This window comes from Leptonychotes weddellii, chromosome 5, assembly GCF_054177405.1.
Source record: "Leptonychotes weddellii isolate Sample4059 chromosome 5, ASM5417740v2, whole genome shotgun sequence".
Classification (NCBI taxonomy): domain Eukaryota; kingdom Metazoa; phylum Chordata; class Mammalia; order Carnivora; family Phocidae; genus Leptonychotes; species Leptonychotes weddellii.
Window position 1 is genome coordinate 124,413,053 of NC_138373.1, and position 15,089 is coordinate 124,428,141.

The window sequence follows — 15,089 nt, forward strand, 5'->3', positions numbered from 1 at the left end:
CTATAGCCTTTTATATGTTCTGTTACTTTGGCCACCATAAAGTATTTTTCTACTCTATGGTCTTTCCCAATTGCTCACTTTTCTGAACACTCCCCTTCATATCTACATTTAGCCGCATTTACAAATGAATATATATTAGCTCACTGTTATTTTAACTTTCAGGTTTTGGGCTATTTGTGAAATTAAACACCTTTTATCTGTCAGGAGGGATGTGTATTTCTTTCTTTGAGAATTGTTTGCTCATGTCGTTCATACTGAACTTTCTCTTGGAAGGGAATTTACTTTTCTATTCAATATTATTTCTCTTTACCTACCTCAGGATGCCAAATTCACTTTACCAATGAAATGACTACACCTCTAAAATTAAGCAATCTGTTTCCCATTGGCAAGAGGACTTGTGTTTTCCATTTACTTGTAAACAAATTCAAAATAAAAGCATAACTATCTTTCCAATACTGATTTAATTGTTTAATAATACATAAGTGTTATTATGAGAGGAGACTAGTAGAAAGAACCTTGAATTAGGCTAAATCTTTGTTGGACAAATCACTTAACCTCTCCGCAACCCAGTTTATCCTGTAAACTGGGACCGAGTTGCCTTTCAAGGTTGCGATTAGACAAGGACAGTATTTTGGCACCCAGTGGCTTAATAAGTGGCCTCTTTAGTTTTCATTAGCTCCATTAGTTTTATTGTATCTTCCCTTGTCCCTTTCTATAGTGGTTTTCCAAACTGTGGGTCTCAAACCACTGGAGGATTGTGAAACCAATGTATCCAATCTGGAGGTACAACTAGAATTTTTTAGTGAAAAAGGACAGAATTAAATATATAGGAACATTTCACACATAGTGAAGACAAGTGTTTTTCTGCCGAGCTTTTGTTCCATATAGAACATCTAGGAGGCGAGAGCCTGTATGCTGGCGCATGATGTAAAATGTACTTCTTACTATGGGTTACAGTCAAAAACTTCTTCAAAAACCACAATTTTATTGGACACTTGTCTCACAGTCCCTAACACTATAGTGGCTGAGACATCTAGGTTCAAATTCCAACTCTACTAATTACTACTGTAGTACTTTGGACCAACTGCATAACCTCTGTATACCTTAGTCTCCTCACCGTTAAATGGGTGATGATTACACCTCTCGCGGGAGCGACGTGGGAACTGTAGGTTTTCATATATCTATACCACTTAGCGGGTATCAATAACTTTTGGCTGTTATTTTATCAAGACTTGAGTAGAATATAAACTTTTTCTGAATAAGCAAACAATGCTACATAAAAGAATATAAGGTTATCACATTAGGCAGAACCGAATAATTAGTTTTTCCATCTACGAAGTGATGGAAAATTAGAAATCAGCATCTTATTTCCACAAACATAAGTTCAAGGGCCATGTCACTGTTCTTAGTTTTGCTATTTACAAACAGCATCATCTCTCAAAATATGAAAGACAAAGAAGAAAATATTAAGCAAACAATTAGTCTTTCTTTGTCAGTATATTAGATCCTTAATTGCCCATTATATTTTTGTTGTTTATGAAAGACTTTAATTTCACAGTGGTATACATTAAGTAAAAGGAGCACTGTCTCTGTATTTATAATCTTTCCTTGATTTAAAAATATCAGAAATGATACAGATAATATCATTGACTAGTAACAGCTAAAAGTGTATAGCTTTTACCTGTTTTGATAAAACACTTGTAAAGCACACCTTATATCGGAAAAGGATTGTTTTTGGAAATTATAGAAACATTTGTTGCCTCTTTAAAAAAATATATTCAAGTCCATCTTCTAGATGTTGACGCTACTGAAGAGAAGTCTTTTTTAAATAGCCTTTCAGATCATTCAACTTGTATGTAGAAATGTTTTATATTCCATTATAAGCTGGGGTAACGTGAAAATATTTAACAACCTGAGGGGCAAAGGACTGAACCATCCATGTGCATAAAGGCTAGAAACAACTGTGTGGCCATTCTGGGGCTGCACCTGATCAGTGCAGGTAACTAGCAAGTGTCTCACTTCCAGAATATGACAAAAATTGAGTTAAAACATAGACAACATACTTTTAATTTAATGATGGCACTGTTGTATACAGGTATTTGTATTTAATGCAATAATTTATTTTAAATCCTACAGTAAACCACGATCCCTCAAATATCCTCAACCAGCCTGTGGAGATAAGTAATAATGCCTATCATATCTGGTGATTCTCACAGCAGAGGACCCAATTCAGTTTTTGAATACATACATACTAATATTCCATACATATGTATGTGTTTGTGTATGTATCTGTATATAATTTTAGTTCCGCTGACGCATACGAAATGTAAAAGTTACGGTATTATCGGTATCGAAGTTTCACCTAAGTTATGCAAACAGGACTCCAGTTTTTTGCAGGAAGACAGATCCTAAGCTAAACAGAATAAAAAAATCAAGAAAACCTTTTAGAAAGTGACCTTGAGTTGGAAAAATACAATTTTCCACAATCTGGAAAATTCTGGGTTGCCAAGTATTCCTAAGGAGGGGAGGCAGGAGGACTGAAGGATCGACTGACTGATCAATTGCTAGAGTGCTAAATTCATTGCATAGATTATCTCATTGCATACTCAAAAACCTTACGTCTTTGGTATGATTATTCTCACTTTATGAATGAAGAAACTAAAGAACAGAGAAGATCTAAGTCTACATCTGTCTGATTCTCCCCTTTCAGGTTTTATTAGTAGCTACTAGTGGAAAATTAAAAGCTTTAAAAAGAGAACATATTATAAAATGAAAATTGATTATCTGTGTGTATGTATTAGCTTCAGGCATCCTCTCCTTTCAGGGGATCCAAAAATCTCTGGATTTTGATTCAGATTCTAATAATAATTCCATACATCTGAGATTATTCTGCTTTCAATTATACTTCCACTAAATATTTTAAGTATGCATAATTAATTCACAAAAGATTTTAATTTTATAAAAATCCCGTGTCTGTTCGCCGGTTACCTCCATTTCTTTGCAAATCAAAAGGGCTCTATAGGTCCATCAACTTTCCTGCTGAGACTGTGAAGTTACTTTTGCCCAGACATGTTTGTATTTATCTATTTCTGCCCCAAATCCTGTCCCCTTTCTTGCCAGCACTGCCTGAAATCTTAAGTCACACAGTAAAATTAATTATGAAAGTCCAGAATATGTTTAGATTGGAGAATAGGACTTCAAGCCTATCTCTTTAGAATGCCTTCTTTACATTTATAGAGCACTTCACATGTACTAAGAAAAATCTAAGCAGGGCAGATTTCATTCTTCGTATTTCTGAAGGTAGATAAATGAAGAGGTCAAATGCCTTGTCAGAATTCATTTAGCTATGAAGAGGACTAGAACTGAGGTCTTCTGAATTCAAGGCTAAGATTTTTTCATTGGTTACCTTATAGATTGTTTTTTTAACGCTTTGGAGGTAAACAAACACTTAAAATCGTTGAATAATTTAATAGAATTCAATAATATAATCAAATTGAATACACTGAAATAATTTGACAGACATGTTTCATCATCAGTTCCTTGATACATATAGTCAATCACGCCACATCTACAGTGGCTTCAAACATTTACCCAGCAAGACAAGTGAATTATTGATCACAGTATTGTCCACAGTAAATGTCAAAAAAACAAAAAAATGATTGGGAGAAAAATGGACCATCAGTAAATGAGATTCAAGAACTAACTTCTCTTTGACACTCATGACACCTTACAGTATCAATGTTGTAATGGCATCGCTTACAACCATCTTAAAAGTCACTAATATCTTGAATGCATGCTATCATTCATCAACATTTTCAATATAAATATTTTATCTCTCTTTCCTCTTATAAAATACAGATGTTGAGAGCATAGAGCATGTATGTTGTCAGCAAATGTTTCATCCACAGTTCTGTAATATATGGATTAGAAGTTAAATCTGCACAGTAAATAATTGGCAGTATAAACATCTAATAGATTTGACAGCTCACCTATTATTGTTAGGAGAATGTTTTCAGTAAGTACGCCTGATCTTACCTTCTGGGAAAGACTCTCCATGGTGGTTCCATAAATACTTTATGAACCAACATAAAGTAATATGCTAATGATAGACTATTTACCCAGTGAGCAGGTGCACCTTCTGATGTGTTTCATCTCTGGTGTACCTTTGATGTGGGATCAGTTAAGCCGTTTTGAATTGTTCTCTTCTTCATTTATTTGTTTTGCTTCCCTCCCCTCTCAGATTCACCTGAACTTAAAATGGTGAGCGAGAGTCATCACGAGGCGCTGGCCGCCCCACCAGTCACGACCGTTGCGACAGTTCTCCCACATAACGCCACAGAGCCGGCCGGTCCCGGGGAAGGAAAGGAAGATGCCTTTTCTAAGCTGAAGGAGAAGTTTATGAATGAGCTGCATAAAATTCCATGTGAGTACTACTACATATGGTTGGTTGGTAGGGTAAAAACAAATGCTTGAAAATGACCTTACCCACGGGGGAAAAAAGCAGTTCTCTCAACATACTATAAACGTACATTTGATTTTTTTATTCTTGGCATGGTAGCATTTCAATAATAAAATGGAAAATTAGAGATGGAACTTAAATCTTTAAATATGCTTTATACATCAAAGCCCAGTTTATAAAAAACAAATTGTATCTTGTGTTTAATGCAGGTAGGTATTTTCTTTCAGTGTCTGCTTTTCTCTAGAATATTCATGTTTATGGGTTGTGCCGTATGTATTTTAAATTTGTATTCATGAAATTATTCCATTGTAAGGATGATTCCTGAGCAATAGCTAAAGTGTACTTTCCAGATATTGCAAGTTTGACTTCCCTTCGTTTATTATTTCAAAATCTTCTGCACAGTTTTTAAATTTTTCTTTGTCCTCGTCAGGGCAACCACCACTGTACTGAAGTGTATGTGTATGAACGCAGCACTGGGTTCTATCAGTGGCCTTTAAATCTGAAACCATAGGTTGGTCTGTTTATTCAGATTTGAACACTTCTGATGAACTAGAGAGGTTTTCAGATGCAAGAAAAATACGTTTGGGGCCTCACAAGGTTTATATTCTAGTGAGAAAAGAAGAAATAAATCAATAGAGATGCAAATATATACAGTAAGTCACGTGGTAAGAAATGATATAAGAGAAACTAAAGACGAAATCAGAGAGGGAGACAAACCATAAGAGATTCTTAATCATAGGAAACAAACTGAGGGTTGCTGGAGGGGCGGGGGGCAGGGGATGGGGTCACTGCATGATGGACATTAAGGAGGGCACGTGATATAATGAACACTGGGTGTTATATAAGTCTGATGAATCACAGACCTCTACCTCTGAAACTAGTAATACATTATATGTTAATTAATTGAATTTAAATACAAATTTTTTTTAAAAAAAGAGAAACTAAAGAAGAGTGAATGGAATATGGAAGGGCATAGCGGGTAAAACATTATTTTTTTAGGATGACCAGGGCTGGTTTCTTTTGCAAGGAACCCTGGAGTAGGTGGAGGAGGAAGTTTTAAAACCTCGGAATTTCAGACAAAGCCCCTTAGGCAAAAATCTGCTTGGAACAGCAAGGAGCCCCACGAGCCTTATGTAGAATGAATGAGGTAGAGGGTGGCAGAAGGTAACTTCACACTGTAGCACATGCCCTATCATGTGAGGCCTTGGGCATTACTCTAAGGAACTTGGATTTTACTATGAGTGAAATAAAATGGCTTTGGAGAGTTTTGAGCAGAGGTGTCCCATGATCTGACTCAGGTTTTTTTAAAGATCACTCTAGCAACTGTGTTGAAAATGGGCTCTAGAAAGGCAAGGGCAGAAGATAAAGCAGGACGTTGTAGTAATCCAGATGAGAGATTTATCAATTTATAAGAAAACTATTCTATAAGGACATTGAGAAACCAAGCAGGGAAAAAAAAAAAATACACGGAATCAATTTCTTGTCCCTTAGTGACTAACAATTTGTTGACCTGCCTACTTTCAACAAATTCAAGTTCATCTGAGAGACTCTCAGCATAGTTGCCAGTAATTACCATTCTCAGTAGGAAGATCCATAATCTAGAGGAGACATATTTCGTTTTAATCCATCATCATTTTTACTGTCTGTGTAACTGAAATTTCCAATGGGATGTATGTGCCAGGAGCAACACTAAACACAAATAAAGCATATCCCCCAAATCAAATTCCTTTAGGAGCCTATGTTATATAAAGGTTATCACTCTTGACTTGCCATAATATAACATGACACTAATGATGGGTAACAAATTAGAATATTAATTGATTTCAGTCTCTGAACTAAATCTTGGCTATCTGGCAGATGTGGGGGTTTTTTTGCAAAATTGATAGCAAACAGCTTTAGTCTGTCACTTGAAATTCCCACTTGTGAGAAGAGAGGTGTCACAATGGCAAGGAGTATGCATGTCATTAGTTGGGTAATCTGCACAGTCCAGCACGGAACATATTCAAACCAAATTGCCTGATGATATCATCCCTAACACCATGGGGCTTAAAAAAGGAAAGAAAAGGAAATGGTAAATGCTGAGCATTTTTATCTTTCAACTCATTCTGCACACTGTTATCTAAATGAAGCAGACAAGGTTTTTCGGAACGTTTCTTTATTTTGCAACTTTGATTTTAATATGACTAGGGCCCTGGTTGGTTTGTAAAGCGTGAACTCGTGTCGTCCGAATAGCTGTGATTAAGGTTTTGATATTCATGAGCTTCTTGAAGTAGAGTGCACCTTTCCTTGAGCATGGCAGAAAACCAAATAGCCAGAACCTGTCCCTTAGTCCGGAATAAGAGTGGACTAAGGGTAATTGTGTAATTCGTGCAGAAATACTATTGGATAGACCATTTCACAGAGGGATTAAAAACACAAGCTCTGAACACTGACTACATGGGTTCAAATCTAAGCTCTACCATATACCAGCTCTGTTAATCTTTCTGTGTATCAGTTTCTTCCTGTATAAAATAGGGACAAAGATAATATCTCCACCACAGGGTTGTTGGGTAAAGGGAGTAATGCATATAAAGGGCTGCACAGAGTATCTGGCACAGAGTAAGCATTCTATAAATGTTAGCTAGTATTACACTCAAGCTGTCATTTTAACAAATCTATTTCCATTTTAGAAAAGCCCTCTATTCAGGTCAGACAGAAACCCAAATTATAAAAATACCAGAAACTTTGCAGCCCAGTATAAGCACATCCCACTCTCTAAACCCATTCCAATGATGCCTGATCTAACAAAGGTGAATCCCCTCATGGGGTTTCCTTTCCCCATTAGCACCTCCAATTTCCCTTTTTCGTTCTTTAATAACTTCTATAATTTCACTTTCTCACTCCTTCATTCCTTTTGGCCCACACATATGCTCAAGGTTCTCCTATCTGAAAGTGCCTAGTAAAAATTCAGCACACAGTAAGTGCTCAGGAAATGTTCCATTTTCTTCCTTCCTACACTAAAATTTTCTTCTCCTTACCTTACCTCTCTGTCAAACTACCACTGTATCTTCTTCCTTCATATCTACCCCAAAATTTACTGAAAAACATAACCTTGCTCCTGATATCTATTTCTTCAATTCCCATTAACGACTCGACTCCTTCCTCCCTGATTTCCATCCTGCATGTGCCATTAAAGTTGTGTTCACATTAAGTCCCCAGGCACTTCCTGATGCACAGTTATGAAGGTTATGATCCACCTTCACTCAGTCAGATATTTCGGTATCATTATCACTATCAGCCACCATCATCTGAAACTCTTGATTTCCAGGACTCTGCTTTTTCTCCTCTTCCTTCTCCACTCACCCCTACACTCTTTCATTGACTGGTCCTCCTCTTTCATTGTCTTTCCTCCCCTCAAGTGGTAGAGGATCCAGGATTACATTTTTAACCCTGTTCCATTTGGGGCTTTTTTTTTTTTCCCCCAACATCCTTGGGTGATCTCATTCACCTAGTCTTTCAAATGAGAGATCTCACTATCATCTATTTCACCTTCAATCCTATACCTGCAATTCATTTCAGTCCTGTTAATTCTGCTCATGAAAAACCTCTCCAACCCAGCCAGCACTCACGTTCCAATGTTTTCTCTCACGCTTTTCTCTCTTCCCAGACTCCCTTCTGCCATTAACATGGACACATTCTTTCATCATCCAAGAACCAGTTCAGATATTATCACTTGAATGAGAAGTTTCCTCATTTCCCAAGGCAGAATTATTTGAGTCTTCCTCCAACCTTCCAAAGCCCTTCATGAAAATCTGTATCTAGATTATCTGGTTTTGTTTGGGGCCTATCTTCCTCACTGAAATGTAAATTCCTCAGAGACAGGAACCATTTCTTCCAAATGAAATATTATAGAAGCCTCAATTTATAATGTGGATAAAGCAAATCAAGCTGCTGTGGTGAGTTCAAAGTGTCTTCCTTACTCACCCTCCCAAGATACTCTCCCATCAACAGCAACAAAGACCCCTGGCTGAGAGGAACACCTTTTGAAAGCAGTGGCCTGGAATAGTAGTAGGGAAAGCGGTGTTATCCCTCCCAGCAACACCAGTGAAACTCAACACACAGTAGTGATTTATAAATGGTTAACTATGGCACAAGCCAATCAGTGATGAAAAATGCAGTCCAGTAACTTTGTTTTCCCTCATCTGACTGCAGAACGGACAGAATGTCATTGTCGTGGCTCCTGTCATTGCTTTATGTTAATGTCATGAACGTGATGTTAATGCCAGAAGACCACTTCAAGATCAAATGAAGAGAATCCTTAGGAACAGACAGGAATCCATGGCATGTGAATAACAGTAATTATTGTAGTGATCACCTATCTTTATCGGGGACTTAATGGGGAAGTATGTGCTGTGCATTCTGTAAACTCAACCTCTATTCTGCCCTCTAAAAACTCTCATAGGTGAGAACAATTATCCTCATTTTATACATAAGAAAGCTCAGGCTTAGTCAGGTAAGTGATTTGTCCAAAGAAGCTACACATGGTGCAAGCTGTAGGTAAGGGAGCGTCAGGAAAAATCTTGCAATTTATAAATTTGCTTTAACAGAATATCACCAAGGCTGCAAATCAACTCCACCATTCCTTATCATCACCAAGACTTGAAACTATTAGGGTCTCGTGTGCCTGTTCAGAGCTATTGCTTGATATTTGTCTTTTGATAGGTTTTAAAAGACCGAATACGTGGAACACAAGTTTCATACTGATTCTGTTTCTCAATGCATTATCTCGATTTAAAGTGGATACTCATTCACTTTATGCTTTTGCATTTTGTTTCTTGGACTCACTCAGATGGCCGTGTTAATAATGCATTACTACATAAGTACTAATCATTAGGTTTTATTTCATTGTATCGATGAACTCTATGACTCAGCTTCAGCGATCATCTGTTGACTCAGTTCTTCCTCACACTTCAGAAAAGCATTGGTTAAAATGTGAAGTGTTATTATTCATTGTTAGCTTCTAGTAAATTGAAATATCTCTAAGAAAAAGTTACAATACTGATGAGTGTTATTTTCAGAGCAAAGCAAGTCCTTTGTAATACTGAGTGCCTTCAGCGATGCAATGTTGAAGGAATCAATTTGGGACAAGGACACTTAGAGATATGGGTTGAGATTCATCACAGCACAATGTAGTAATTTGTGCTTACATTCAAACAGTTTTCATTAAATCTTAGTTTGTTTCATCATCTTTTTAAGTTTAATTCTGGTTCAAAACGTAGGAAATACCTGTGTGTGTATGTGAATACACATAGAGAACTATTTAAGAGCTACCATTAGTAAAAACTCACTCCTTTAGTGTGAAGTCAGTTTGGTTCTTGGTAGAGTTGGCACTGCCCCCGGCCAGATATTCTAAACATTCATCGGGCCATTTTTAGTGTGCTATAAAATGGTTAAGAGGAATGGCAGCTAGCATTTAAAGATCGTTGGCCTAGGAGCTTACAGCTCTTGCAACATGTGAGACAGTTTCACACAATGAAAAATATTCCCACATTCTGCACGATTTTCAAAATCTCCATAAGACATGCATTTAAAAGAAAACCGTGTTTATAATTATCTAAGCCTAAAACTATTTAACATATAAACATGGCTACACTGTATTTTTGCATGGTCCTAATATAAACTGAACATTCTAGCTTTTATTGTTAACGTTTACCCAACCTCTGGCCTTTTATTTTCTCCTGATTTTTTAAAATCTTGATTGTCTTCTCTAAATCCAAAATCCCTTTTTGCAGTTGCAAGCATTTGATTATTTCATTGTCTTCTAGTGTCGTTATGCCTGAAGATGTTTATACTGAAAATATATGCTTACCACATTTTCTTGATTTGTAAAAATTATATACATACATATGTTGTATTATTATTTATACTTGGAGAGTAAGAAGAGTATTATAAACTATTTGTTATAAATTGGGACATTGTGTGTAATATGGATTTTTAAAGAACAAGTCTGCAAAATGATTCCATCAACAGCCTATATTCGATGTGGAAACATTAAAAGAATATGCTACTGATATTTCAGGAAAGTTGTTTAAATGTGTCCTTGAATTGTGTTTCCCTCTTGGAAGCCTATTATGCAGAAAATTCCCCCCGGAGAAATTCATGCCTTTCAAATGAACTAGTGTTGAGGGATTTTATAAATTTCCAAAGCATGGTAACGGTGAGCACATAAAGCCACCAAGTGAATTAAGATCTCAGCTAAGTTTCTCAACCTTATTTAGCTATATTCCATTAGCATTTCAAAGACATCAAGTAAACACACCTGAGGACAAATAAAGGTAGTGGGTATTTTGGACACATATTAAAAATAACTCAGGAATTACCTTGCTGAAATACTTTACAAATATACAAATATATTTTAAAATAGGTTTAAATGTCTAGTCCTCACCACATACCAGTTGCATGTCAAAATACAGGTTACATTTTCACAAGAGAAAGCCTGATTGCAAATGCAACTGTATTAAGAAAACAGCAGAAAGAGAGAAGCTGAGAGACCATGGCTTTCTCTTTACTCTCAACAACCCTGTAGATCTTTTATGGCATGACAGACAGGTTTGTGCCAGTTTCTATTAAATCAGACAAAGAATTTAAAAGCAGAAACCAGCAGGAAAATATATGATGTACTAGTATATTTTTAGCCCTTGACCTTATTTTTTTGTTCTGATTTTCAGGTAGGAGAATACTATAATAAAGGATTTAAACTTGGTATCTTCTGATACTACATGCCTCCCCAGCCTGCCTTTTAAGTGAACTTAGGAAGTTTAAAACAAAAATTAAGAAGCTACTGGCCCATTTAAAGCTTTCCTCATCAAACACTTTGAATGAAACTGCTGTCCTGACAGAATTTCAAATCCACTTAAACCCTCTTTTTTTTTTCTTTTTTGAGCTCTTTGTACACATATAAGTTAAAAAGAAAAGCAGGCAGTCATGGGGGGGCGGGGAAGGGCATCAGTAGTAGACTATAAATAGAAACATATTTGCCTTAGTAAATATTCCATTTACTGAAAGTAATGTGGACCTGTCCATAGAAACTTAGAAAAATCCAGGATCTCTGTGTAGTAAACCTTAACTGTTGGAGTTATATTGCTCATTGCCTTGAAAGTAAATTTTATGGTAATAATTTCCTTTTCAGAAGGATTTGGATCCAATTCTATAAAATCAGTAAACCATTACCATGATTAGAAATATTGGTATAATCATGTAAATATTACTCCCTAAATTCTTTAGTACACTTCAGTAGCCCTCAAGTGTTACTACTTTGTCCAGGATGCTATGTAAATCACTCAGGGACTCTGACCCAATATTAGTAACTAACCAAGTGGGACAGCATTTTTTTGCTATGATTCAAGGCCAGAATGTGATTTTGGAGTTGGTCTGTCTGGGTTCAAAATTGTGGTTCTGTCATTACTAGTATATAACCTTAGGCAAATCATTTAACCTCTCCATAAAAATAAGGATAATAATAGTACATAACCTCTGGGAAGGTGTGAGTAGTGTGGTATTAATATTGGGATGCCTGCGTGGCTCAGTCGGTTAAGCATCTGCCTTCGGCTCAGGTCATGATCCCAGGGTCCTGGGATCGAGTCCCGCACTGGGCTTCCTGCTCAGCAGGGATCCTGCTTCTCCCTCTGCCTGTCACTCCCCCTGCTTCTGCTCTCTCTCTTTCTCTCTGACAAATAAATACTATCTATCTATCTATCCATCTATATATATATATAATATTCCAGGTTCAAACTTCCAATACATATTTATGTAGCACGTGCTATGTACTAAGCTATATATGACATGCTAAGGAACTCAATCAAAGCACATAATTTTAACTTGTTTCTAGGTCACAGTGGCATTATAGACTCAGAATTCTTCTGCCAGAGGAGCTCTAAATTCAAACATCTTAGCAAGACATCAACAGCGTTTTATGAGATGATTTGATATGGTTCACACATATGTTGGACCTATCAAACCTCATATCCAACTCTTCACCCTCACACAGTTTGCTTCATCAGGATAGACATGCTTAGAGTTACTGAATGTATTATCCATAGTGTCCCATGCTTCCCGGTCTTGGTACAAATTCTCTCCTCTGCCAGAAATGTCTTGCTTGCCGCTGCTTGTCCGGCTGGGCTATTAACAGCTATCCTTCAGAACTCCACTCCGTTTTAAAGGTCTTCCTGTCACCTTCTCGTCTGTCAACCAGCAATACACCTTCTGTAATAAGTCTTTACATGTTTGTAATTGTCACTTTATATTTTACTTATCTGTGTTTTCTCTTAATACCCATCGATCTACCCTAGACCAGAATACTGTCTTTTTATCTTTCTGTCTCCAACCCCCAGCACTTGGTTCACAGTAGGTAGAATGATTCTCCTCTAGCTCAAAAGATCCTAGATAACCATATTCTCAAGTAAAGGGCTTCCACTCATAGATACAGAAGGCAGATGGGTGGCTGCCGGCAGCAGGGAGTTGGGGGGGATGGGTGAAATTGGAGGCAGGAGGTCAAAAGGTACAAACTTCCAGTTATAAGATAAATAAGTCCTGGGGCTATAACATACAGCAGTGACTATAGTCAATACTGTATTGTATATTTGAAAGTTGCTAAGAAAGTAGATCTTGGGACACCTGGGTGGCTCAGTCGTTAAGTGTCTGCCTTTGGCTCAGGTCATGATCCTGGGGTCCTGGGATCGAGCCCTGCGTCGTGCTCCCTGCTCTGTGGGAAGCCTGCTTCTCCCTCTCTCCCTGCTTGTGTTCCCTCTCTAGCTATCTCTCTCTGTGTCAAATAAATAAATAAATCTTAAAAAAATATATATATATATTCCCCATTGGCCTGGGGGCAGCCCAGTCCCATTCAGCGCTAAGCTACAAGCAGGTGCCATGTTGGTCCTCGGGGTAAATGGTTCTTCCCAGAAGCTTTTTTTTTTTTTTTTAAGATTTCATTTATTTGACAGAGAGAGAGACATAGCGAGAGAGGGAACACAAGCAGGGGGAGTGGGAGAGGGAGAAGCAGGCTTCCTGCTGAGCAGGGAGCCCGATGCGGGGCTTGATCCCAGGACCCTGGGATCATGACCTGAGCCGAAGGCGGACGCTTAACGACTGAGCCACCCAGGCGCCCCCAGAAGCATTTTTATTTAAGTGGAGATCTGGGACTTTCATCTTTTAGTTTTAAAAAATAATATGTTGTATTGGAATGCCCGAGAAACAAGACGAATCCTTTCTTATGCCTGTTGCTACACAACAAGCCCAGTTTCTTGGGCTTTCGTGGTGAGTTCAAAGACAACTGCAAGTGTTGTATTTCAGCACCTTTCCCAGCAATGGGTACTTTTGTAAGGTTTGCTTGGGTGAATTCCTCGGTTTCACCTTATTAAGTGAAACCTACACAAAACACTGCGGTTTAGTTTTTCAGCTACTCTTGGTGCCAGTAACGTCATAACTGTGGCGATCATTTGAAGTGGTGCCTCAAAATGGCCTTGCAGGTGTCTTCTGCCCACACTAATTGGAACTGTGCCCTGTCACCTCCCCTTTCTGCAGCTGCTGCATCCACCTACCTTTCTTCTCCGTATTTGCTACTGGGGCTCTAATGCAATTTACCTGGCTGCCTTCCAGGGCCTAATCAGTAGAGACGAGTTTTTGCTATTATACATTAAGTAGGCTTCAGCTCTAACAGTGTCAAACTATTTTTTCTACAGCGGTTGTTTTATTAACATCTCACCAGTGATGTAGGGCAGCTCCAATTGCTCCACATCCTTTAAGTTTCTACCCTTTGGCCAGTATCTCCCCACTTCCTCTATCTGGCAAAGGTTTTCTTAAAAGGACACCAAAAGTATTAACTATAAAAGAAAAAGTTGATAAAAATCAACTTCTTCAAAAATAAAGATTTTCGCTTGTTGAAATGTACCATTAATAAAAAGGTAAGTCACAAACTGGGAGACAATATCCCTAATACATCTATTTAATAAAGAAGATGCTTCCAAAATATATTTGGAAAAGAAAAAACCTCTTACAAACCAATACAGAAATGAGCAAAGGATATGAACAGACGCTCAATGGAAGAAGATATATGTGACCGATAAATTCATGTAAAGATATTCAACATTTTTAATCATTAGGGAAACGGAAATTAAAACAATAAATTCCATTTTTGAAGTGCTAGATCTGTACAGCTGTATATGCCATTTGCGATTAAAATTACATATCAATCTAAACTCACCTTTTTCCTCTGCAAAACAGATACATACACATATATATTCCTCTATCTTGAAACTCAGACCTTGAGCATCACCTTTGACTCTTGCCACATTTTCCCCATTGTCCAACTTGTTATTAAGTCCTATTACCTCATTCTCTGTCCCTCTCTCTTTTCCATTCCCACTGCCACTGCTCTATTTGGATCCTCACCCATATTACAGTCCTTAGAGCCTCCTAAGAGCTCTTCCCACAACAATTTTCCACTATTTTGCCAATCTGATCATATATAAACTTTCCAGGTGGTTCTTCCTGAAGCCCTGCTCTTAACACGCAAGTCTCTTGCTCAGGTACCTTTAGTAATTCCCCTTTGCTGAATTTTGAACTCCCTCATTTGTCATCCAAGTCCAAGACCCTC

The 15,089-nt window shown here is 37.5% G+C and overlaps 1 protein-coding gene across 3 annotated transcripts in view; it reads left to right on the forward strand.

Annotated features, from left to right (window-relative positions):
- Nucleotides 1-15,089, forward strand: part of SYT1 (synaptotagmin 1) — a 479,618-nt gene that overhangs the window by 280,447 nt on the left and 184,082 nt on the right. For all 3 annotated transcript variants that reach the window (XM_081822128.1, XM_081822125.1, XM_081822126.1), the window contains one exon: nucleotides 4,241-4,423. In XM_081822128.1, the coding sequence (XP_081678254.1) occupies nucleotides 4,258-4,423 (166 nt within the window). In that variant the 5' untranslated portion in view covers nucleotides 4,241-4,257. The remainder of the gene's footprint in view (nucleotides 1-4,240; nucleotides 4,424-15,089) is intronic.